The 25,981-nt window shown below is 50.2% G+C and overlaps 1 protein-coding gene across 3 annotated transcripts; it reads right to left on the reverse strand.

The window, feature by feature from the left end:
* Nucleotides 1-51: 51 nt before the first annotated feature.
* On the reverse strand, nucleotides 52-25,917 carry ankrd12 (ankyrin repeat domain 12). Of its 3 annotated transcripts, none has more exons than XM_056596405.1 (13): nucleotides 25,650-25,917; nucleotides 13,649-13,762; nucleotides 12,444-12,594; nucleotides 11,004-11,075; nucleotides 10,332-10,475; nucleotides 9,323-9,526; nucleotides 8,808-8,950; nucleotides 8,043-8,190; nucleotides 2,725-7,586; nucleotides 2,496-2,594; nucleotides 2,112-2,255; nucleotides 1,356-1,451; nucleotides 52-330 (listed from the first exon to the last, which is right to left on the reverse strand). In XM_056596405.1, the coding sequence occupies exons 2-13, from the start codon at nucleotides 13,706-13,708 to the stop codon at nucleotides 145-147; spliced, it is 6,309 nt and encodes a 2,102-aa protein (XP_056452380.1). In that variant the 5' UTR covers nucleotides 13,709-13,762; nucleotides 25,650-25,917; the 3' UTR covers nucleotides 52-144. The 3 variants fall into 3 exon arrangements, with proteins under 3 accessions (XP_056452380.1, XP_056452379.1, XP_056452381.1); XM_056596404.1 differs by lacking the exon at nucleotides 25,650-25,917 and adding an exon at nucleotides 25,243-25,623; XM_056596406.1 differs by lacking the exons at nucleotides 11,004-11,075; nucleotides 25,650-25,917 and adding an exon at nucleotides 25,243-25,623.
* Nucleotides 25,918-25,981: the final 64 nt, after the last annotated feature.

A 25,981-nucleotide genomic window follows, 5' to 3' on the forward strand; every position in this document is an offset into this window, starting at 1 on the left:
TGAGCTTCCTGTGACGGGTGGGTGGATGGGGGGGGGGGGGGGGGGGGGGGGGAGGTGGGGGAACAGGAGACGGAAAACAACACTGCGTCTGCCGTTAGAGAGGGAGAGAGAGAGAGACCCCCCTCCCCCCTCCGCTCCACACTCTCATATGGGCGTGAGGTCGAAGTCGTCGTTGACCTCCACCAGGGGGATGTAGAACTCGGGGATCTCGAAGATGCTAGTGGACTTGTAGGTGGCGAGGTCCAGCTCCTGCAGCTTCAGCTGCCACTCCAGCCGCTGCACCGCGTTCAGCGCCGCCGCCTCGTGCTGCTGCCGCATCAGCAGGCACGTCTGGGGGGGGGGCGGGGGGACCACGACATGGGGGACGTTAGGCAGGGCGTCTGCTAGGACCACGACATGGGGGATATGCGTATGGTCGTCTGCTAGGAGAAGCAGCAGCCATGCCCGGTTTGACTAACATGCAGTTCCCCTGTTGGCCTAGAGGTGGCGTTGATCGTTTTTGAAAAACAAAGCCAGTACTGCTTTTCTTCACTTGATTGGGATCTCAGTTGTTGAAGTCCATGTTATTAGGGGGCCAAGCCAACGGGTTGGAACCCTATTGTTTTTATTTTAGAGGTCCCGTTGGATAGCTGTACTTCATATTTCTTTTATATTAAAAGGACCACTGTATTTTATCGTGCCCTGAATGTGCTAATTATGGATAGTTTACGGTGCTGCGACCCAACTGCTGACGCAAACGACTCCTCTTCCTTATCTTTTATGTTTTATGCGTTTATAGTAGTGCTGTCAGTTAAACGCGTTTTTAAAAAGGCGTTAATTTTTTTTATCGCATGATTAACGCAATTCTTTTATTTTTTTAACATTTTTTATTTTTATTTTTTTTGCTTTGGCTCAAATCAAAGAAGCAGTAGCCTGACTGCTATGTTCAAGGCAGTATCTTTGTATGTTCGTTTAATTGCATTATAGGCTTTTTTTTTTGTATCGTCCTGTTTTGATCAGTATATGCCAATGTTGTTATCAATAAAAAAACATTTGCACAAGGCAAGCCGATGCACTTCTCCATGTTGATAAGAGTATTAAAATGAGAAAAAAATAATGGGACAAAGAAATCAAGGGATATTTAGCATAGAAAAAAGAATTGTGATTAATCACGATTGCTCACGATTAATCGTGAGTTAGATATGACATTAATGCGATTGACAGCACTAGTTTATAGTCCCTGCAAACGTCAATATACAATGGAGGGAGTGTGTGGGTCCCTTCATCACAATTATAGGGTGAAAAGTCCACATGGGAAAGAAAAAATTAACAGAGCCGGAGCCCGAGGTGACAACACAGCACAGTGACCACCTCACCTTCAGTTTGTCAAACTTATCGTCCACGTCTTGCAGCCAGGACATGAACTGACGGGCGTTGAATCGATCTCTCACCGAGGTTTTGCCGTCGTCAGTCTAAAACAGACATCAGAGAAGACATGAAACACAGTTTATATGAGCCGATGTTATATAAACAAGTACCAAAAAACTTGATTAGAAATAACGGGTTTGATCCAACATCAAAAGCTGTGATGGTGTGTCAAGACGTAGTGATGAAGATTTGTATTTATACAGGGCTTTTGAAGGAGGTGGTGTTTCTAATGGTTAACATGCTGCTCTCTTTACAGCAGTACATCATCTGGGTTGGTGGGGTAGTGTGAATCAAGGGCTGGGTCTTCCGACGCATGCATTGTGCTTGATAATAATCTGCCCCGTTCCATTAAAAAAAACTCAGGAAATCCTTCATCTACAGCTCCTGAAGGGCTGATTATGGTCCCATGTTCACGCAACGCAAGGGGGTCACGGACCCCTTACGGACCCTCCTTGCGTCCATCGCAAGGGCCTGACGTCCTTGCGGACCTTCCTTGCGTCCACCGCAAAGGCCTGACGTGCGCCTCCCAAAAATTATAACCTTCCGTCGAGGCGAAACAGCAGCAAGGGCTGTGATTGGTCCGCTCACTAAAACCCGACGCAGAACCATAAACGTTCCCGACCGTGTCAAAGTGTCTGCTTGGTCATTGCGCTGCGTGAACCATAATCAGCCCTTAAGATTGATTATGACGTGCTGCTACTTGCCTGGACGTCTTGAGGCATATTGTACACTTCTGCATCCAGTAGGACGGTACAGGCACTGAACGGGAGCGTCTGGTTGGCTAGTGTTCTTGCGGCCCGGTAATGGACCCTTAAAACTTCCTGTTCATTGGAAACGATGAGTTTTTCCTGTGGGACAGCATAGAAGAGGCAGAAGTTCGGTCAATATCTATACAAGGGTAAAGGGTTCAATACTTGGGTTGAATCATTTTCAGATGAACATTCCAGTACACACATTTTGGAAAAAAATGAACACCCTTAAAAGAAGAGGAGTCAAGCTCCCCAGTGCGGTGAAACTGGAACCCACAGGAAGATTACCACGTAAGCAGCAGACTGCCTGCAAAAATACGCCCAGGAGTGAAACCTTACCCTCTCGATGCTGTGCTGCAGGCGGAGCTTCATCCGCATCACCTCCTGTTGTTTAAACATCTCCTTCAGCGGCTCAGGTAACGACGGCGGGGGAGTAATCTGCAGAAGACAGAAAGAAACGCAGACCATTACCGCCACGGTCTTTATTCAAGCGAACGTGCGTTTTAGATCTCCTTCAGCAGGTCTTCTGAACCCCGTGATCTCGCGGTAACCCCGTGGTGGCTCTCACCATGGGGATGCACAGCTTGCTGAGCGGGTTCCCGTCCAGCAGGTAGGAGCCGTTGAAGGTGACGTACTCGTCGTAGTACTGCGGCGGCTGCGGCGTGACGCTGCACAGCACCTTGCGCTTCTCCTCGATCTTGCGGCGGATGTGCAGGTACTCGTAGTAGGGGTTGGCCCGCTCCGTCTGGTAGGGCTCGATCTCCTCCAGCTTCACAGAGTCCACGATGGCCGCCAGCGACTGGTGCTGCAGCTGCTGCTGCTGCTGACCGGTCTCCCTCCCCGGGGGCGGGGGCGGAGCCCCGCTCTGCGAGGGCAACGCCCTGGGCATCTTCCTCTTGCGGGGGTGGGCCACGGGGGCGGCGTCCGGGTCGTCGTGGTCCCGGCAGCGCGCCTTGGCCTTGGCGCCAGAGCTGTCTGAGTCCCCCGACTGTGGGGAGGAACACCCCGAGGTGCTGCCGCTGTGGTCCGCCGGGGGGGGGGGCCGGAAGGTGCTCGGCTCTCCTGCGGCGGACGACGATGACGACGAGGTGGAGGTAGAGGTAGAGGACTCCTGCGTCTCCTCGGACGGGGGGGCCTCCGTCGGCTCTGGGCCCAGCTCCGTGCTCGGCTCGGTGGCCGTGTCCGGGGCAGGGCCTTCGTCGGCGGAGGGGCCCTCCACGTACGCTTGCCTGGCCTCCGCGCCGCCGTTGTTGTTGTTGTTGACGTCGTCGTCGTCGGTGGTGGTCTCGGTGGTCTGCGGGGCGACGTGCGTCTCCTCGGCCTTGTGTTCAGGGGTCCTGCAGTAGAACCCGGGGGACGAGGGCCCGGCCGCGCTGTGCTCCGCCTTCTCCGGCGGCGCCGCGTCCGACGGCCTGCCGTCGGTGGACAGTTTGGACTTCTTGTAGAGCTGCTCATATACGTCGGACTCCTCCTGAGCCCACCTGGCCTCGGGGTTGGCTCTGCCGGGGGCCGCCGCCGCCGCCGGCTCTTCCGCCTCGAAGGTAGGAATGTGTGTGAAGGCCGAGGAGGGCACGGGGGGGCTGGCCGACCGCTCCCGTTCACAGCCGTCCCACGCGCTCCCCTCGCCGTCCCATCCGGCTCTTTCAGCGGCGGTGGCGGTCGTGTCCATGGCGGTTTCAGACGGTTTCTCTTCGCGGTCGACGTCCATGGCCTCCAGGGGCTCGGATCGGGGCTGTGAGCTCTCCGTGGCGGTGAAGAGGTCCCTCTGTGGGCAGAGCCAGGGGGCCGGCTCCTGGGCGTCGGTCAGGCCCGACGTGTCCGCAGAGAGTGCGGAGGAGGAGGACGGCGCCGTCGGCTCGAGCGTCGCGCCGCTGTCCCCGGCGCTCTCCTCCTCGGTATGCGCGTTCAGCAGGGGCCAGTACAGCTCTCTTGGGGCCGGCTCATCGGAGGAAGACCTCTGCTCCGGGGCCCTCGGTGGGGTCCCGCAAGCCGAGGAGACGTTGGACTCCGAGTTGAAGGGCTCCTTGTCCGGGGCGTCTCTGTACGAGGCATCCCGGTAGGAGGCCGGCGACACCGGGAAGTACTCGGGCCGGGACTCCTCCCGCTGTGTGTGGGCGTCGCCCTCCGCCTTCTCCCCGGTGTGCTGCGGCGGGGCGGGGTCTTCGATGGAGCCCTCCTCTGGGTCTGCCGGGGGCTCCGGCGCTCCGGGCTCGGCCGCTCCGGGCTGAACGGGCAGAGGGAGGTTCTCCGGCGCGTCGGCGCCGTCTTTCCCGTCCTCCGCCGCCGCGCCGGCGTCCTCATCGAGGATGGCCCTCAGGTAAGGGGTCTCGTGTCTGTTGGACAACGGCGACCAGCTGCTGTGGGGCACCTCCGGGAGACCCCCGCAGTCTTTGTCGTGGGCCGAGGGCGACTGGGCGGCCCGCAGCGACGCCAGGGACGACTGCAGCAGCGGGGGCTGGGAGTCCGACGCCTCGGGGTTGACGTCCGAGTCGTACTCGGCGGGCCGGGGCGTCAGCACGGCCGCCTGGCAGGAGTCCTCCGAGCTCGCCACGGAGACCATGGAGACGGACCGGGACATGATGCCGGAGCGCTCGCCGTCGGGCCGCGGCGATCGGCTCAGCGCGCCGTCCATGCTCGCCATGACCTTCGCGCTGAGGGAGCACAGGCTCTTCCCGTCGAGGGACAGCGTCCGTGAGCCGGTGCCGTCCTTGGGGGCCCGGTCCCGGCTCTGGCTGTCCCCGGCCTCGGAGCTCTTGGAGCGCAGCAGCTCCTTGCTCAGGCAGGTGTCCGCCGTCTTGGCCGCCTTGTCCTTGCTCTTGGGCTTGGAGGGGTCCGCCGAGGGCCGCTGCTTCAGCCTCTCGCGCTCCTTCTGCTTGATCTTCTCCAGGTGCTTGCGGTGCCACTGCTCGATCTCCTGGTCCTTGAGGCTGAGCATGCGCTCGAAGCTGGTCTGCATCAGGTCGTCGTTCACCAGCCTCTTCTCCTTGGGCCGGGCGTCGCGGGACGCCGGCGAGGCCTTGGACTTGGCCCGCTCGGCGTCGACGGCGGGGGCGGCGTCGCTGGGCTTGGACTTGACCCGCTCGGCGTCTGCCTCGCCGGGCTTGGCCCGGCTGAGCTTGGTGGACTGGGAGCGCTCGCGGTGCCGGTCCTTGTCCCGGTGTCTGTCAGGGTCCCGCTCGCGGCGGTCCCTCTCCTTCTCCGGCGTCCTGGCCACCTCCTCCTTGGGTTTGAGGGAGGCGGACTTGGAGCTCTCGGAGCTGTAGCTCCTCTTCTCCTCCAGGAGGGACTTGAGGTTGGAGCCCGGGCCGGGAGCGCCGTCTTTCATCTTGTCTTTCTTCTTCCGGTCGCCGTCCTTCTCCTTGGAGCGCTCGGGTTTACTGTTCTCCGAGGGCTTTTCCGTCGGTTTGCTCTTCTTCTCCGTGCCAGGCCGGTCCTTCTCCCGGTGCTCCCCGCCATTGTAGTCCCTCTCCGGCCTTTCCCGCTCGCTGCGCTTCTCAGAGTTCCTCTCCTTGTTTTTCCTGCTCTCTTCTTGGTGCTTCTTGGTGGCGGACGTCGACGCCGACCTCAGCTTCTCGTTTTCCCTCTCCTTGTGGCTTTTATCCCCGGGGCAGTGGGAGGAAGAGCTGGCGGCGCTCTTCTCCTTTTCCTTCCAGCGCTCCGTCGAGGCCTGCGGCTCGGGCCGGTCCGCCGGCTCCGCCTTGACCTTCTTCTCCGGGTGCCTTTTCTCCGTCCGCTCCGCCTCGCGCTCCTTGGCCGGCGGCCTCTTGTCGCCCCGGTCCCTGGCGGCTTTCTCGGCGGGCTGCTCCTGCGGCGGCTCCAGCTCCGCCGGAGTGAAGCTCACGGCGCGTTCCTCCTCCTCCTCCTCCTCCTCCTCCTCCTCCTTGGCGGCGACGGCGGAGCTCTGCTGAGGAGGCTCGGCCGGGAAGCGTCCCGAGCCGTGGCCGTCGGCCCGCTCCTCACGCTCGCTCCACTTCCCCTCCTTCCCCTTGTCCTCCTTGCGCTCCTTCTTCACTGCCTTCTCCCTCTCGTCCCGGGAGCGCTTCTCCTGGCGGCCGGCGTGCTTGTCCTTCGCCGGGCGCTCCTCCTTCGCGGGGGAGCCGTCTCGGGCTTTCTGCGGCGGGCAGCCGTCGCTGCCCTCCCCATCACGCTTCCCTGGAGCCGGCGCCGGCGGCGGATCGTCTGCCTCGTCGCTCTTGAAAAAGTTCTCTTTCCAGAACTCGCGGTCGAACTCCAGATTCCTGTGGCCGTCCTTCCGGGCCTCCTTCTGCCGGTGGCGGCTCCGGTCCACCTCGTAGTCCCGCCGGTGCTTCTCCTTCTCCTTGTGTTTCAGCTTGTGCTTCTTCACCACCTTGCCGTCGGCGTCCGTCTTCCTCGCCGCCGCCGCCGCCGCCGCGTCGGGGCCCTCAGCGACGTTCCCCAGGCTGCCGTCCTTGGAGGGGCTGCGGCTGCCTTCGTCGCCGTCCACCGCCACCGCCGGGGGGGGGGGCTCCCGCTGCTGGTGCTTGCTCTTCTCCTTGTGCTTGCAGCCCTTGGTGCTTGAGCCCTCAGTCGTGCAGTAGTCCACGGCGTCCGTGTAGTGGATGTACTTGACCGCGTCGGCGGGGCCGTCGGCCGCCGGCGCGCTGGTCTTAGCGTTCTCCTGCTTCAGCGGCGTGGGCGCCTTGTCCGACAGCAGGCCGTGGTTGAGCTTGGGCGCCTTGACCGAGGACAGGTGGAAGAGGTGCACCGACAAGTCGTCCTTGGGGCTGAAGGACATCTTGAAGGAGTCCTCGTCGCCGCGCCCCTTCTCGGCGCTCTCCGTCGCTGCCGCTGCCGCAGAGAACACCGGCCCCTTGCCGTTCTCCTTGGCGCCGCCGCCGTCCTCCTGGTTCTCCTTGTTCTTGCTCTGTCCTTTGCTCTTCCTCTTCACCTTGCCCTTGTCCTTCTGTTCGCCGTCCTTCTTGACGCGCGCCGGCTCCGCCTTTAAGGTGTCGGCGGTACTCTGGGAGCATGAGGGGGACCCCCTCCTCTCCAGGGGGGCAGCGGCGAGGCCGTCCAGCTCGTCGCTGGAGGAGTCCGTGCTGCAGTGCAGGACTCGCACCGTCGCCTTCGGCTTCTTGGACTTTGAGGAGGAGGAGGAGGGCGGGGGATCCGCCTTGGCGCTGGGCTTGGCCGTCACGTGGTTCCGCTCCTCCTTCTCCCGCTGACGCAGATCTCTCCTGTAGTGGTGTCGGTCGTTCAGCGCCGGCTCCTCCTCTTCCTCCTCCTCCTCTTCCTCGTCGTCATCTTCCTCCTCCTCTTCGTCCTTGAACTCATACTCGTCCAGGCCGGAGACGGAGGGCGAGGCCTTGAGGGCGGACGGCTTGCCCTCGGAGTCCTTCTCTCCGTCCGACTCCTCCATGTGGTCGTCGTCCACGCTGGACGGGTTGACGGACGGCGGGTCCTCAGAGTCTGGGGGATCAGAGGACAGGAGAACGGCGTTAGCGCGTCTCCAAGGAGCAGCTTCCACTGTTGATCAACGCTCAATCGTGTTGCCAGTTTCAGTTAGCATATCCATGATTAGGTCATATTGCATATACTAATGTAAACTTGTTTTGACATTTGTGGAACACTCATCTGATATGATTCACCCATATATACAACCAACCATCTGCAGAAGCTGAACACACTACAACTGTACCAGCAAAGACACATACCAGTGTTATACAGCAATTAATTTATTGTCTAGCCACGAAAATAACCTTTTTTCATCCTATCCATCGACGTATAAAGATAAAGATAAATCCAGAATTAATGAGAATTTGATATATTGTTACACCGCTGCCATTATTGAGCTTTGTTGTAAGATCCCAGGTTCTCCCGATAAACCCACAGTCCATTAGGGCCAGCAGTGGAGAGGGGCTGTACCTGAGGAGCTGTCCTCCGGGTCGGACAGGGGCAGCTCTCCCTTCAGCAGCTGCTCCAGCTCCTGGGAGTCCGCCACGTCCACGGGCCGCTCCCCACGCTTGTTGGCCTGGAAAGCATTACCGCCGTGGCGTAGGAGTAGCTTCACAATCTGAGGCAGGACACACACACACACACACACACTATTAGGAGAAATGTGGTGGCTTTTACGGTCCAGTGACAGGGAGGAGAAACACTGCTGTTGGGATATCAGGAACCAGATTACCTCTCTAACAAGGAGGACTTTCTTTTCGAAATCTTCTACAGCCCCACAATCCTTACTCGGGTCATGTTTAATTCCCAGTCAAAATGACTCATGCCTGACTCTGGGTCACTATCTGCTCTTCAACACCCTTCACAAACAGACACACACACACTTGTCATAACACATTTCCTTCCCAAAACATCTGTGTACTTCAAACTGCTCCAGCTCCTACGCTGATTTGAGCCCATTTTTTAGCCAATATTTGGAGCCGATGCTGCTTTTGCTCCCTCGATTAACATCATAAAAATTACACAATGATGATAACAAATGACACAAGTCTCAATAAAAAAAAGAAGAAAAAAAAGAACATTTCTTGAACTGTAAATGATGCAGGGAAAAAATATTCAAAAAAAAGAAACAAGAACAAGGAAAAAAATATATATCGACGGATGCCGATATACGCAAGATAACTCAAAATATCGGCCGATCACTACTTAACGATAAATCAAAGGGCGGGTCCTTACGTCTTTGTGTCCGCTGCTGGAGGCGTCGTGGAGGGGCGTGTCATCGTCTAGCCCCTGGGTGTTGACCTCGGCTCCGGCGGAGATCAGAACCTTGGCCACGTCGTAGTAACCCAGGTTACAGGCCTCGTGAAGCGGCGTCCAGCCTGGGAACGCCATGAGCACGGGTTAATATTTGCTTTTTTTCTCCTAATGAGTAACCCACTTATGAATACATTTTGAGGGGAAATATGCCTTGTTTCAAGTACTACAGAACAAATGGCTTTCGATTGAATGACAAACATTCACATGTAGCAGATCCTTTTATCCAAAGCGACTTACAATCACCACAATAGCCAGAAGAAAGAGAAACAACAATATACATCGCTGTTGTTACCGTCGGTATGTTCATAGCAATAAGTGCCCCGGTCAAACAATAGCATAACGGTGACGCTACGTCCGACGCAACGACAGCGAGTACTAACCCCACTCCTGCACGGAGAACTACAAACCACCCCAATGTCAAAATAAAAGCGTACCGGCAAAGTCCTTGACGTTGACGTCGGCGCCGAGGCTGATGAGCTCCTTGACCAGCTTGGAGTCCCCGCGGATGGCGGCGAGGTGCAGCGTGGTCTCCCCGCGCTCGTTCCTCTTGTTGACCTTGTCCTTCTGCTTGGACGCGCTGCTGCTGGCCACCCTCTTGGGCACGGGGGTGACCTGCGACGGGTGGCTGGGGGTGGAGTCTGGAGGGGCAGGGAGGGCATGAGTCAGCGGCGCTAGAGTGGAGCAACAGGGCAAAGACTTGTTTTACCCTAACGCCGTTTGGCGCGTCTGCTGACGCTAGGGCTGCTCGATTATAAAAAAAATAAAATCATGATTAGTTATTTTTCAAACTCAAAATTTATTTTGAGTTTGAAAATATGATGTATTTATTCAGACTGTATCTTTGAAATTTTGCCTAAAAAAAAATACCCAAAATGGTCAAAAAGGACATTTTCAAATCTAAAATAATGTACAGATATATCTAAAACATTCAATAAAAAAAAGAAAAGTCGATTATATTAGTTTTGTGATGGTTTGATGCTAAAAATGTTATTTGTGTTGGTAGAAATGGTTTTCTGTTCATTGTCATCAAGTCATTAATCATGAAAGATATTTCATTATGGGAACACACTGTTGTATTCGAACGTGCCTCAGTGTTCTTCATGCAAGACCTGGGATAACAAAGTTTGCCCTAGCCTAAGTTGTGGCGCATTTACTTTGGTTTAAAACTACAGTGCTGCAACTCTCGAGTCCTCTCAACAAAATCAGCATCACAAAAAAAATGTATCCCATGATGCATTCTGTTGTACACAGCCATCAGCTAATATTAGGACCAAAACAAAAAGTGCCCGTCCTCAGATCAACCTTGACCTATCATGGGCCTTATTCCCCCGACTGACGTCTCAATCACGGTGACTCAACAGAAAGGTAAATTTAGCCACAGCCATCTTGAGAGGTTGCGGTAAAAGTGGCGGGGTGGGGCGGTGACCAGGCAGCGGTCCAGACCTGGGCTGTTGGCAGTCATCTGCATGAGGAGAGCCATCTGCTTGCGTTCGGAGAGAGGGTAGCCGAACAACAGGGTGGACGACTGGGACTTCTTGCCCCCGGACTCCTTCTTAACCTTCTTCTTGTCGGGGCCTCCATCTTTATCTGCGGACACAGACGGAGACATGGGGGGTTAGAGGGTGTTGGGGAGGTGTTGTAAAGAAGGGGGGGAGAGGGGGAGCAGGGGGTAGGGGTTAAACACAGCGAAACCATCTATTGAGCCTCTCCTTGTATCTGCGTTAGACAGATGACAAGCATGAGGTAGGAGAGGAAGTAACCGGAACAAAAAAAGGGAAATAAAGGAGAAATGGAAACGAATGCAGCTCGGTGCATTACGAGGTACTAGGACCGTGGAAAGATCCCCCCCCCCCCACCCACCCACCCCCCCCCTCTCTGCGTCAGTCCGTGTTCACCAACTACACATGCATGTGCGCCTACAGGGGCGCATGCAGGACAACATAAAACAAAAAGGAAGAAATCACACACGCGTGCAAGTGTGTGCAAGTGTGTGCATGTTGCAGGGAGAACGGGTCGGGTGTGGAGGAAGAGGAGCTGGTACTTAAAAAAAAAAAAAGGTGGTGTTCAGGAAGGTGGGGTCAAGTCTCAGGCTCCAACCGGGCGAGGGGGGGTTACCTGCGTATATCCTGCAGGGAGGCACTAATCTCTCTGCCCAGGCCTCACTCGTCTGCCCTGGGTCTGAGTCATCTACAGTGCACACACATGAGGGGTGGAGGGAGATGTGGGAAAGCAATGCGTTAACGCAAGCCCTCTCTCCCTTCTTCCAGTGGTCACCAACGCACACACGCAAACAGTGACAAACGCACAGTGACAAACGCGCACACGCACACAGTGACACACGCGCACACACAGTGACATACGCACACACACACAGTGACATACGCGCACACAGTGACAAACGCACAGTGACAAACGCGCACACGCACACAGTGACACACGCGCACACACAGTGACATACGCACACACACACACAGTGACATACGCGCACACAGTGACAAACGCACAGTGACAAACGCACAGTGACAAGCACACACACCACACACATTCTGATGGTGTCATGGCAACGGCAGCATTCAGGGTATGAGAGAACTGGGGTGATGGTTGCAGCAGTGCGTCTGTTCTTCCTGGAGCTGTTCAGAGATACAAATCACCCCCTAGCGGAGACGGACAACACCCTAAGCAGCTTCCCTAAGCAGCTTCCCTAAGCAGCTTCCCCCCCCCCCCCCCGCCAGTTCACGGCTCCAATACAAGGCTCTCGTTATTTCACTTGTAGATGCCCGTTTCAAATCCATAGGATTCGGCTCATAATGACGGATCTGGTCAGTACAGGTTTTGGGCTTCAGTGCAGCAGGCAGGATGAACCACAGAACGATGTGACAATATGAATGATACTGTAATCCCCATTGCTCAGCAAAGAGGAGGTTCTGGCAAAAATCCGAGAGCAGCCAACTGGTTTGCATGCTTTAGCGATGCACAGTGGTGAAGAAAACCACACCAACACATTTAAATGTCCAACAGAGCCGAAGACATAACGTGTGGTTGGATTGGACAAAAGAATGGAAATTACTATTTGATAACCTCAGCTCTGCTTGAAAGAATAACAGCACATCATTTACCGGGATAGAGCCACTGTATGACAGTGTAGTCAACGGCAATGAACAGAGTTAGTCTTGTTTGTTCTCAAGACAAGGCACCGCTAAAAAAGCACATAATGGAGGCCGTATCTGAACAAACTATATTCTATTTCACAGCCATTTGTAAACAGGAAAACTAAGCAACAGACGTGGATCGCCTGACCAATAGAACGGGCCGGTTTGGTCAAGAACATTCTGGTTCATACGTCAGTGCTTATCCCAATGGGGTCATTTTCTAGAAGAAGAAAAGAAGAAAGACGCTCCACATCAGACATTTTCCACCAGACCTGCGGAATAGGTCTACAATGGGCCACAGGGGGGTAGTATAGAGACATGGCCGGGGGCCAGGAAATTTCAGACTAGGTGTGGAGAGGAGCATAGGGTATTTATCAGCATGTATCAACAGCAGCGCCAGTCGTACCTGTGTCCGAGTCACGCTCTTCCGTGCGGGCCGGGCTGGCGGTGAAGGACAGCTTGCGCTTCATGGAAGACTTGGCCTTGGCCTCCTTTCCCAGGAGTTCACTCCGGTCCAGCTTTGGCGTTTTGGTGAACGGGGACAGCTTGTCCTTGCTCTGCCAAAACAAGGGTAGGATGCAGAATGATAAAAATGGCAGTCCATTCAGAGAAGCAGTGTGTAAGCGTTTTGTAAGCACAAAAGAAGAAAGGCGGCCGCACGGAAAGATGCTCTTGAAGATGGGCCCCATTTGGACTGTAGAGGACAGCCTGACTGACTGACAGCAGCAGGCTTGGGTTCGACACTGGGGTACCATTGTCGAGGTATGGGCTGAAGCGTGCTAAAACATGACAAACAAGATGGAGCGGCACGTGGTCGGGATACACACAGGGATTTGACTGATCGGTGATCACTTTGGAGACAATGCATCTACCATTATCCAGTGATTCAAGTAAAAGGAAATGGACTTAATTGACTAATAATAAAAGTAACCTGCTTCGTCAGTTGACGATACAAAAAGCTTTGAGCGACAGCAGAAGCCCAGCACCAAGATGTGTTTTTGTCCTTTTATCCAAAAAGAAGAAAAAAAGGCTGCTCAGACTGCATTGAGAATATAAAATGTCAGTGGAAATTGCATAAATGACTACTAAATGTAGGAGAATAGAACCAAGAATCCCCCCCGACCCCTTAACCACATCTAGATTTGGCACTTCTGTTGACCTGCTTGCCATGTCGAGGAGGTCATCCCAGTGCTGCCAGCGGACTTCATGACAAAATCATTTCGACACTCATTTCTTTATTATGGCAGATATATATAAATTGCAGATCGGGCGAATGGGAATGGCAACATCACACGCCAGTGGGCTGCACCCTGCCAACGCCGTGTGGTTAAATGAATCAAAAGAATGGAAAGTGTGTGTGCGCAATGCATGTGTGATGAATTCTTAAGGGATTTTTTGTTTCCTCTGTCCCACTCACACGCTTTGCTGCACATCAATGTAAACACATTTACACAACGCAAAGGCCGGCAGCCGTTTAAAAGCGGACCATCATGCCATGTTACTTCACTCTTCCGTAACCATATACTGTCCGGCCAGCCAGTAGCCAGCCCTGCCAGCAGCGAGGGCGTGTGTGTCGGCGAGGCGTGTGAATGTATGCGTGCTCGGCTGTACCTTCTTTCCCGCCTGCTTGTCCACCATGGCGCCATCTCGGTCGCTGCCAGGTTTGGCCATGGTGCAGCTGCCGACTAGCTGTGAGGGCTACAGCACAGCGGGCTCATCGTGCACCTAGACAGACACACACACACACACACACACACACACACACGGCTGCTGAGTCACACTACCGGAGCAGACTCCTTCCCCTCTCGGCTTTGAAATCAGAAGCCCTTCGGAGCATTACACAGTACTGCACCTGCGGGATGGAAACCAAAAGCTAAGCAGAGCCATCCGTACCCGTCAAGTGCTACCACAAGGCTGAACTAGCAAAGTACATCAGTTCGCCTCACATCGTCACAAAGGTAATTTTTTTGTTGATTTTGTGTAATGCAATTATTGAAATCCCCCCCCCCCCCTCTATAGGAGTATGACGACACATCAGAATGGAAGAGAAAATGCCAGAGGGACAGCACTGAGTCAACCATAGAGTAAAGGACTCGTTACAAAAAGGAAACTTCCCCCCCTGCCTGCCCACAACCCCCCCTGGGACAGCTTGCCGTCGGTGTGACACAGCGCCTCTGTGAAGCGGGCGACGCAGTGAGATTAAGGTAATGGTTAACACAATGCCGTCAATGGGGGGGTATTGTTGCTGGGCACAATGTAGACCTACGGCATTTGGCAGTTGGGGATCATGAGAGTAAAGGGCTGTTCATGTAAACGGCAGTATTCAGAGGCCCTGTGGGTCCTTCAAAGCCACAAGCCTTCTTAGCTAGGACTTGTGTGTACTTCTCAGTCACAGAAACAAACTTTCTACAGAGCTGCGATACATTATAGAATGTCAGTGTGCAGCCAATTAATCATTGACTATCTACACCACGCATCCAATGGAAGATGGGTAAAGGACAACATGGGGACGTCGAGTCATATTGCGGTAAATGCATGCTGAATTTTAAACAATCTATGGCAATAAAAAATAAATGGTTGTCTGTCTTGCACAAACACAGTTTGGGAAAACAGTAGTCTTTAATACGTCAAAGAACTTCAGAAATATAACATTTCCTACTCACTAGCCAGCTTGTATGCTGGCTGTGGAGTAGTGTTCACAGTTAATCTGCCCAGGAAAAGTGACAAGAGAAGCCCTCAATGCTTCAGGGTGAAGGCCACAGTGAGACGCCAGTCAGCAGTAAAGCCAGGGATCAGAGAGAGCGAGTCACCATTTGAATCAAAGTGTAAACGTGGGGCAAATATGTCTGCGGTATTTCCATTAACAATTTAAATAAGCAGCTGGCCTTAATCCTCGGCGAGCATTAGGCAGGCCTATGGGTAGCCTTTGGTGTCCACGTTAACAATGAGCAAAGGTGTAGGTGGTGTATTGAACTGAAAAGAAGAATATGCTGATGCGACTCCAAATCAGTGTGGAAAACAGGGAGACTGTAATTACAGAGGTATTTGGGTTTCGGCCACTAGGGCGGTGCCTCTGCACTACAGTTAACCTTGTCCACATCAGGCCATCTTCTCCCAGAATTTGCCGCACAATTGACAATGAGGGGATCGGCTAGTAGCCACACATGCTTATACAAATATACAGTCGGCAATGTAGTGTGCAGATATTCATTCCAATGACCGGTCATTTTTATATTTATATATAGACTCCATCATTGCAACATCACAGTACGATTCCCAATTCCAGAAGCAACTTAAAATGTATGGGCTCTGCCATGAAAAGGAGTTTAGACGCCTCCACAAACACAGCCACAAGGAACGGCAAAGGAATCTCCAGCCAAATGATGTGAACTGGCAGTAGCGGGGAGATTTAGGAATGTCGAGCAGCAGGAGATTTGACAGGACGCACGCAAACATCAGGACGGCCAGATGAACAATGGCGTCTCCGTCTGCACATCCACAACAGTGTAAATTATTCAATTGGGGAGGGGGTGCGACTCTTCTCCATCTCCCAGGTCACAGGAGGGAACTCTTTGCATGGATGTCCCTCAATGTCGTTTGAAAGATCCCGTTTAGGAGAGGCTGTGGAGGAGACAATGGTTGACAAACGGCATGACTCGAGTTTGAATTAAAGTTCATGGCCTAACCTCCCCCACGAAGAAGGCATAATGCTATTGAGGATGACCACGAGTCAAGCAAAGTCAATTGCATCCATCTCCCTTTTATTTTGTCTCACACAGGCAAGTCTTTAAAAATTAAGGGAATGACTACACAACTAACGTGTTTCGATACTCGTGTTTTAGTCGGGCGTCCGCACTCAAAACAGAGCCAGCCCCAGTCATTAGTGCTGGAACATAGCCACTGAGAAGAGAGCCGTGTACCACATGTGGCCGCCGGCCGGGGCCAGGAACCGGTTATGGTGGTGGCGTGGCTTATGTAAGGGAGTGTGTACACTTTAGTGGATGGAAGCATGAAAGCAGCCACGCACACGTACACAAAATATGCACATAAACAGGCCGGTGAGCTTAGCCTGAGAGTGCAGGATGGGACGAGGAGGAAGAGGTGCTAAGAATAGCAGCCAGCCTGACACACATCCCAGAAGACAGTCCAGGAACTGTAGACCGCCACGGCTCAAGGCACAATAGACGCCCTTACATTGAATAGCATTATAAAGTCCCAATCTTTTTTATTATCTTATTTATCTTTGGTAGCGCCTTTTGTAATAAGAAGTATTTTTCCCCAATGATCCACACATTGTCCCCAGACATCTAGTCGGCAACATTCACAAACCTGTAGATGCAAGGGCTTTCATCGTTTGGTCATAGACTCAATTAAATTTAAATTGAGAGATTACAACTTTAACCATAGGCCTTATTAAATACTGGCTTATGTGTGATGCGTTAACTATTTGTTTGCAATGAAATCAGATGTAAGCCAAATGATTGTAATACTTCGACCTTAATGGCTCTAAAAAAAATACTGCAAATTAAAATGGGACAAATACACCTAGTCCCAATGTTATAGTGCCAAGATGAGCACCAGTAAACAGGTTAGAAGGCTTTTTTGTTTGAGTCACCTTGTAATGTGCGCAGCCCGCTAGCAAGCTACAGCACGTTTCATTGTCTCATGACATTGCAGTTTAGGGCAATCATACCCTTTGCTTGCAGCTTAAACTTGAATAGAACCAATGGAGGATCCTACAAGACCCACAACTATACATACATTGCATTTCAAGTGAAAAAATTGAGCCAAGAAATGTATCTTTATACCACAGATTAAAAAGGAAACCCCAGGTTGGGCGTATTCCTCGGAAATCTGTAGGGCTTCAGAATGAAGAATAGCTTTTTTGACTCAAATTTCCCAAGCCCTCGACCAATCTATTTGTCAATAGGTAAAACTAAAACCGCCCGTTATCTTAGCCACAGTTACTCTACCTGGAACCCTTCATATCAGGGGTTTCTTGCAGAAGTCAGTAGGTGTCAAAACCATCTCTTGGACTTGTTATGGCAGAGCTTCAACTTAAGAGCCACCTCAAGAGCCACATAGTTTCACGAAGCGCAGTACAGAGTACAACCCGTCGGAAATTAGGTCTGGTTGGGGGCTTAATATAACGGCAATGGATGGCCTGTTTCGGTACGGGGTGCTCGGTTCGGTACGGAGGCGTACCGAACGAGTCTCCATATGGACAATTAAGCAGAGGACCGCATGTGTGGAACATGCTGCAGCCGCACATGCACAGTTGCGCACACCGAAGCCGTGTTCAGAATCGTTCCCTATTCACTCACTATTCCCTATATAGTGTTCATGATATAGTGCAGTATTTAGGGAACGAACAAACGAGAATTCGGACACTACGCTGAACATTGTAAACGTCATTTGCATCAGTAAATGCGCCGGGTATATGTGTGACGCAGACAGATGCACATTTTGCACATTGAGAAAATATTTTTTTTAAAGAAACAGTCATAGCCAATGTAATTTATTTTTATTTCTACATTTCAGAATCTTGTATTTATATTTTTGAGAAGAATTCTAGCTTTGTATTGTCTAATGTTCCTATTGTTAAAAGCACAAAAGTGTGTTATGAACAACAGCACATATATATTTTGCATTTTGTTTTCTTACTGTACCGAAAATGAACCGAACCGTGACCTCAAAACCGGGGTACATACCAAACCGAGATTTTTGTGTACCGTTACACCCCGAGTGTCAAGGTGCCTATCTCACTCTATGGACAGTTTGGTCACGTTCTTGAAGAACCTACATAGCCAGGTCATTTCACATGCACTTACCCGTGTTGGACAAAACAAAGAAGGCAATGGGAGCTGGTAAACACTCGTTAGGAATAGAATGGATTTCAACGGCATGCCCACATGATCGGGTTGAGTTTAACAGATATGAGGTCTGATTGTAATATTGAGATAGAAAATGTATACAGTTAAAACAGAGGTCTTAGCAAAACAGACCGACTTTAAAGACATTAAGGGCCACAAGGCATATGAAAAGAAGAGCTGAGCACTAGAGTAGCAGAGAATGTCACAGGATGCAATGAATCCTGTCCAAGTATCAGAAGGTATTGGGCTACAGGGAATTTGGAAACACACAAAACCATAGACTGTGGCTCATACAGATTTTATCCCAAAACACACATCCCAGGCCTAAAATGTAATAAATCACTTAATTACAATTATGCAACAACAAAACAAAATCAGTAACATTTCACCTAGCTTTAGGCTTAAAATAACCTGGAAATATCTACAGTAAACGCTGATCCACAGTGATTTTTTCAATGTTATAAATAAAATCACATACAACATAAAAACTACACACAAACTCTGGCCGGCAGCACGTACCTCTCTTTGTTGACAAGATTCTTACTATAGACACTCCCAAAACACCTCCCACTCACGTCACCCAAGCCCAGCCATGCTACGCTACGCTACGCTATTTTTGCATCACACCACTGCACAGAGTGGACCGAAGGAAATCTTAGACATTGCTACTCTTATGTCATGAGATGCATCACATGTGATCTTAAAATGGTAGACATGAACTTAAACTGCCATTAGGGAGAATCATTGGTGTATACCGGCAGGGTTCGTCCAGAGAGCCTCGCCGGGCTTTACAAAGGGGAAGGCGAGCAGATTGTGTAATGCGCTCACAGAGAGTGGCTGCACTGGCTGCGACACTAAACAGCAGATCACGTGTGCACAGCCCTGCGCCCTGTCAGGCTAAATGACGGGGAGGGGAAGGGAGGGGAGGCGAGAGACGGGTGGAGGGGGGTTTCTTTCAGCTGCGCTCTCACTCCCAGCCTCTGTCTCCTCCTCCTCCTCCTCCTCCTCAGACATCACCACGCCTCCAGCACAACCCCCGTAATGAGGAGCAGGACAAAGCCAGGAGCCAGGGCCTGATTCCTGAGACAGCATGAGACGGGGGCACACAGACAATAATACCCAGCGGAGAGGCTGAGCCATCTCTGGATCTCTCTGCATTCTCCCACACACGGCTGCAAGAGCATGCATGTCACGTTCATGTAGTGTGCCAGGCACTGTCTGCTCCGGTTATTTTCCGGTGGGCAAATGGTGGGGAGGGGGGTCTTATGCTTGAGCATGTGGACAATGTCCCTCAAGTATTAGTGTGGACCAGGTGCCAATAGTAGTAAAGGAGAACACAGCTGGGCTAGCTGTCCTTTGTGGCATTATGAAGAATTAAAAACAAGGACTTCTTGCCACATTACAAAGCTTACTCCCAAAAGGAAATGCTTTCAAATGCTTACAAGCAAGTCTATCTAGGAAGCTGCAGATAAACAATCACCTTTTATGCAGTGGATTTTGATGGTCGTCAAAAAGCACATCTGAACTACGCAGAGGCTTGCAGGTGAAAGGGTGTGAAGAAGGAAACGCAACTCGGAGATCATATTCATTTGTTTAGCCATCCGTGTAAACATTAGCAACAACGTGGCTGATGTGTGTGTAACGAGGGCAGGGTGCATGCACAGGCCTTTGTTTACTTCCTCTGGCCCATCTACTTAACAGACGTGTTAGGAAAAAATAACAGTGGCAATGAAGGGTTGTGAAATGCAAATCAACAAGATGGCGCTACAAGCCTGTTTAATGCCGATTTTAAAGATCAAAATGGTCATCAAAAAGAATCCATTATTTAGCGAGACAATGCAGCAGGAGAGAAACATAGAAAGACTGTCCGCCTTGTCCGGTTTAATCACCATCTGCCCTCCGTAACCCAAAATACACTCCTCCTCGCCGCCTCCCGGCCCGTCGTATAAATGTCAGGCCATGATGCAATAGAGCCTTAATTTGCAGACGCCAAAAACATAACAGAGTGACAGCATTGTCCCGGAGGCATCTGTTCCCCTCTTGCCAGAATGACCTCCAGACGGACTGGAGCACAGCCCCGGCCACCAGCTTGTCTGGCCAGTGTGCCAGTCAGTCGCCAGGACGCATAAACAAACCACGCCATTTTGGCTAGAGTGGTACTATACATGGCGGTCATAAGCACCACTTCTCCGAACCCAGGCTCCTACATTATTCCCCAGACACACAGCGGCCTGACTGGCCCCCCCCCACCCCCCTTCAGGGCCGGACAGGCAATCAGCAGGACCTGCTGGCTGTTCCAGCAAAGCATTTTCACATGCAAGCGTCGTTCCAAACATGAAGAGGTACCCTCTTAATGAGCAAAGTGTCAGTGAGAAAAATATAGGTTAAAAACGTTTGTAAAAAAACTAAAAATGCTAAACTTGTTTTTAACCGGACTCCAACATGAAGACAGCTTATTTATTAATGGCTGAAAGTTAAGTCGATCCAAACACACCACATTCTCCAGTATTATTTATAATAATCCCCAAGCATTAAGCCCTTCTAAGAGTCAGACATAATGCACTTTAATGTGGCCTAAATGCGTATTCTTACATAAGAGAGTGCTGTGGACCAGTCTCAGCAATCACTTAAAAGCTTCCCATAAAACTGAAATACCCCGTAAAAAATAAATAAAAACGACAAGCCCTAGTCGTTTGGCCAGGGGCCCCACACAAACATCAAAGCCACGCTAAAATCAGCCCTTAGTATTCGTGCAAGGAGCCGCAGATAGGGTTAACTACAACAGCAGCCCAATCCTCTGGCTCTGTCCAGGCCGTGACACTGCAGCGACCGTTGAGCCAACCCAGAAGAGAGAGAGAGAGAGAGGCTGTGTGAACCTTAAGAAGTGTACCGCAAACGCTTTAAATGTAGGTTAATGATCAGATACCCAAGCACCGGACCAGAACAATGAAGTCTTTACTTGCGATTATGGGCTACAAAAGGAGGGGAGGGAGTGGGAAGCCGGGGGAGGGGGTGGGGATAGGAGCAAAGGTTGGGACCTAGGCGTTGGTCTTCTTCTGCACACGACGGGCCTCAGATTACAACCCTGGCCCTCACGTGAACAGCATGACTGGCAAAACACTGTCCCATTCAAACAGCAGACGGCGTCAAACGCATGGTGTAGCAAGAGCAACCCTACGAACAACAGCTTGCGTGGTACAAGTTAAACAGGGAGCAATCAAGGGAATCAAGCAATCAAGATGAGTACCGGCACAAGTTTTTTTTTTTACTACCATAGTGTTAATACTACTACAGGGTGTCCCCAAACATATTGGGTGTCTGTACAACCAACCATCTGCAGTCGAATGTGACGTTCATGCGTATAACGGGGGACTGTTGTGTGGACCTGGGTTGTGGCATTCGACTTGCTCCCTCTACACCTGTCACAGCTTATCGAGGGTGGTGACATGGAGATAGTATCACACACACATACACACCGCGTGGGGCCGCCCGGGTGGCTCTGCATGCTGAGCCAGAGGGCCTTGCGATGATGCTGCTGCTGCAGCGCTCAGCGTCACGCACACATAGAGTGGCACCACGATGGAAAACACAAACAACAACAAAACATAAATGCAACCCTATGATTGGAGTATATCGAGGTCAAGAGTAAAATCACACAAAGCAACACTAGCAAAAGGACCCGGGACCTATGAACACTGCTGTGATCCTCTCAAGTGTGTGTTTTGTGTTTGAGGAGGTTGTCGAGTATGGTCATTCAAGGAGAAACAAATCCAAACTAAACAGGAAATGGCTTGTCTTTGCCATCAGTAAACTTTGGGTGAAAAAGATTGCAGTAGTGAAGCCCATTGTTCACGAATTTCTACTTTTTCATTGAGTAACCCGCATTTCTCCAAGCTGCTCATTCACAAAAAGTGACTTAAAGTCCTCATTAATTATCACTCCCCTAGCACGGGGCATGAACCCCACTTGCTCTGCTCGTTTTAACCTTCAGCAATGAGGGGGTGGGGGTGGGGGGGGGTCATACAACTGCCATTCAAAATAATACCATGCAGATGGAAGGTCGTCATGCATACAAACGGGAGCAGTTAGAAAATACATGATGCCTTTGTCCAGGCCATATGAAAAAAATTTCTTTCTTTTTTTTAAAGAAATGCTTCTATTCATATTGCAATGCATTACAAACTGAATGAAATGGTTTACGAAGATTGGTTTAGCAGCTCTGAAGGGGAATTGTTTATTAAGAGGGAATATTTTACAGTATAATTTATCGTAACCAACTCATCATTTTTAGAATGAACACTAATCTGAGATCTCAAGTAGCAAGTAGCAACAAACTGCATTTACAATTCCCTGATAAGAGGATATTACGTTCTTACTGCTGGTTTTGAGGTGCATAGAGCATGGTATTGGTTACTACTAATGTGCAAACCTTTAGATGATTGAATTATATTTCTTATCATAATGTGCTGCAAGCTCAGATATAATCAAATTGCCATTGGTGCTACTAAATTAGATAAAAGCTTTCCTGCCAATGAATTGATGCACACAAAAAATAACAGACTTAAATTGGATGGACTACTGCATGGCTTCAATGCCCAAACAATGTACAAACAATGTGGGTGAGGTGTCATCACCCACACAATTAGGTACTGGTAGAGCATGTACCTAAATGTCAGGCTGTGTAACGAATACAAAACGGTAACGGTTTGGAGGGGTTTCCCCGGAACATAAAAATATCAAATGTGGTCATGCGTCTTGGAGCATGAAAACGAGGAACTTGTAGCATGATGCAGTCTAGTAAACTGTACTAGAACCTCATTAGCAGCAATCAGAATTCAGGGTGTGTGAGATGCAGTGTTGCTGCTCATTTTATTAAGACCCGCAAAACATGGTCCCTCTCCGTCAAATACAAACCAAGCTTGAGATGGGTAACCTGCCTGCACAGAACACATTAAAGGCTGATCCTCTTCTCAAGTACAAAAGATGCTGTACGGAGGAAAGGCATGGCCATCGTATTACTCTGCATAAGAAGGGATGCAGTCATGGAGGAAAGGATTTTAGCATTGAGCTTGGTCCCTGATTTAACAATTCGATAAACCTGTTAAAGCATCGTCGTTTTCTGAAAGAAAGATCCAACGTGATTTGTGCTAGTTTAGAGTATAACTCGTCAGACAAGTCACTAGTTTAGTCATGTCCTTCCTTTTATGCTTGCATCATCCCAAATTATAAAATACAAAAACACTAAATCAACACTTTCTGTGTGGCAGACTTCAATAATGGTCCAAAGAGAGAGTAAAGCAGGTCAGAGTCGTCCGGTTGCTTTGGTCATCAAAAATATATCTTCCGGATCATCCGTGTTAAGCCGTTGCGAGGCAGATTTCAGTTTAGGAAACTACCAGGATAAGCAGGGCTTGTTTACAACCCCGGATTTGCTATTGCCAAACCAAGCTGTAGAAAGATGAATAGATATATTTGGTTGCAATATTTTGATTACGGATATCCACTGCACCCAATACAAAAGAAAGCATAATAACCACTTTCATTTACCACATATATAAATGACCATATGTCCATTTCCCCATTACTAAACAGATTATACTAGTCTGGTTTCATTGATTATTCTGGACAACACACCGATAGAAATGGTGCAATCCTAGCGAATAAATGCTACAGATACCAAAAAAAGATGGACATCAGCCAGTTAGCACTCAATATTAATTTCCATATGGACTATGTCAACATTATGTGATGGGGGGGGCCGTAATGCCACTGATCTCTCAGAAGAGGGCTTGCGCCATCAAAGTACTAATTGATGCTAGCAAATGTGATATGTAAAGCAAACACGTCAGAAGTAAATTGTCCCTCCCTAGCCACAAATTCAAGGGGAAATAAGCAACTCTTCAATGAGTTATCAAATGCAAAAACGTAAACATCATAGCTCAAACAAAAGAAACGTTGAAATTATGACGAGCTCCAGAATAATGAACCTGAATGTATGCCTCATTCAAATACTAGATATAAATTCAGCCTAGACTATAAACCGAATAAGGATCGGTCATGCTTCCACTTGAAAGTTGGTATGCAGATGTTTTTTGGTATTTGGCCAATCCTACTGACAATACAATTCCCTTGTCCGACAACGTTACCTCTACTTTATATTTGAATTGAGTCGAGCGTGCTGCGCTTTTATGTAACACAAAGATATTATCAACGTTAATGTTAGTAAATTATTAAATGACGCAATTCAGTTCACGTGTTCAGTTGGTCCTGGACATAATTATCCCACTTGTTTCATGAATGACGTTAAATGTCGATTTATAATTAAGGATCATGCTTTCATCATGGATTTGATATGGGTTCACTATATGTTATATGGTTTTGTTCTATTATTCCCCTTTGAAAATAAATGCCTGCATAATCGTTATGTCCCACGTTAAACCGGTCAGGTTACGTTCGGAGTGGTTACCGAACAGACGGCCATGTAAAACAGACAGCTTTTGTATCAGTAACACACCCCCAAGAAGGTCGCGCTAAAGCATTACTCTCCTACATGAAAGCCAAAACCAAAAGTTAACCATAGCATTCCTTGATCCACAGTTCATCGTGTTATGCTTTCTACATCTATCACAAATAAAACGATCAACGATAACTAGGATTGGATTTCCTCCGTGCCAGCTTGTCATGTCTACAACCAGCGGTGTGAATTACTGAGCGCTAAAAATGCTCTGTAAACGTGAGCTATCGCTTGCATACGCAAACACAAGGCGCCAGCGTTAACGTTGCGTCGTGGAATAACGTTTGACGCGTATTTCTCCGTGGATAAGCGAGCGGCGTTCAATGACCCAACAGTCCACATCATGTGAAACGTTCATTTGGCATATTTCAGAAGAGAACAAAACAGCCCGAAACAAAAGCCCACTGCAGCCCCCTCCCCAGCGGCTAACGCAGCTAGCTAGCGGGTTCTCATGTAGTGTTTTCAAGCCTACACAGCCCGCTGACTGAGGCTACCCAGTGCACTCCACTGTCGACATTTGGCGGCGCACGTTTCAAAGTGTTCCTATATCCTCACGTTTTTAAACCAGCGGGTAGACGTTCATGAGTTAAGATCGATGGGTCACATTGAAGTAAAGATCACCCGAGGTGTATAACGCACGTGGCACCAAAACTAAACCGAACCCACGCAAACACACAACATTGCATTTTTGTACGCAGTTTACGTCAAAGTTAGCTCGCTAGCGTTAGCCCGCTCGCTGTAAAACTAGCCAGATGGCTAACTGGGATTCCTCCTATGATCCTAGCCCCGCAAGTAACAAGTCTTGATTTCATTCTTACCTTTAAAATGATTCATGCGCTTCCGCCAACTCATTCGGACTCGATAGTAAACGTATAGTACGCAATACAAACTGATATGTTCTAAATACTGGACGTTAACCGTACCCTACGGCTGTATGACGTTCATTGCTGGTTTGAAAACATCCCAGTCGTTCGTCGACCGTCGTCTCCAAGAAAAGCCTAGCAAAACATGCAACCGACGCTCTGATTGGTCGAAAGGAGTCACGTGGTAGTTTGAGCCTCATCTAGCTTATAAGGACCTCGTCTGCGGGATGTAGATGGTATGTCTCACAATTTAACTCCAATTGTGGTTATTAAATGTCAAAATGTTAAGGTGACATCGTTTGTGCTTTTTGTTTAACCATAACTTGTAGAATGTAGCTTCCGAATAGCTGTTGGTTAAATACCTCGTTGTAACGTGGTTGTAAATGAGCACTTGACGTCATCTTTTCCGCTGCTCCGGCCAGTAGCAACGTTATCACGCGTGTAAGCAATATAAAATGTTTTTGACACCTAAAGCCATTATTAAACACGGCTAGTATCTTGCAGCCTGAAACGTAGCCTACATTCAGCCGGGTATTTCTGTGTTGGTGGCGCAGTGACATTTTCACCAGCGGCGGTTACTTTGCGCATGCGCTAAGTTATATTTGTTGCAGAACAAGCTTGAAATCACAAGAGGAAATCGGGGTGGGGGAGGGGCATCGACTAGACACGCATAAACCTCCGTGGTGGGATGAAA

The sequence above is a fragment of the Gadus chalcogrammus genome, chromosome 8 (genome assembly GCF_026213295.1).
Source record: "Gadus chalcogrammus isolate NIFS_2021 chromosome 8, NIFS_Gcha_1.0, whole genome shotgun sequence".
In the NCBI taxonomy this organism is placed as follows: domain Eukaryota; kingdom Metazoa; phylum Chordata; class Actinopteri; order Gadiformes; family Gadidae; genus Gadus; species Gadus chalcogrammus.

Coding starts and splice junctions, on each gene's coding strand:
- ankrd12 (XM_056596405.1), bottom strand. CDS start 13,708: ATGGCCAAACCTGGCAGCGACCGAGATGGCGCCATGGTGGACAAGCAG. Junction 11,076..12,443: donor AGAGCGTGACTCGGACACAG/GTACGACTGGCG, acceptor TGTGCACTGTAG/ATGACTCAGACCCAGGGCAG. Junction 331..1,355: donor ATAAGTTTGACAAACTGAAG/GTGAGGTGGTCA, acceptor CCCCCCCCCCAG/ACGTGCCTGCTGATGCGGCA.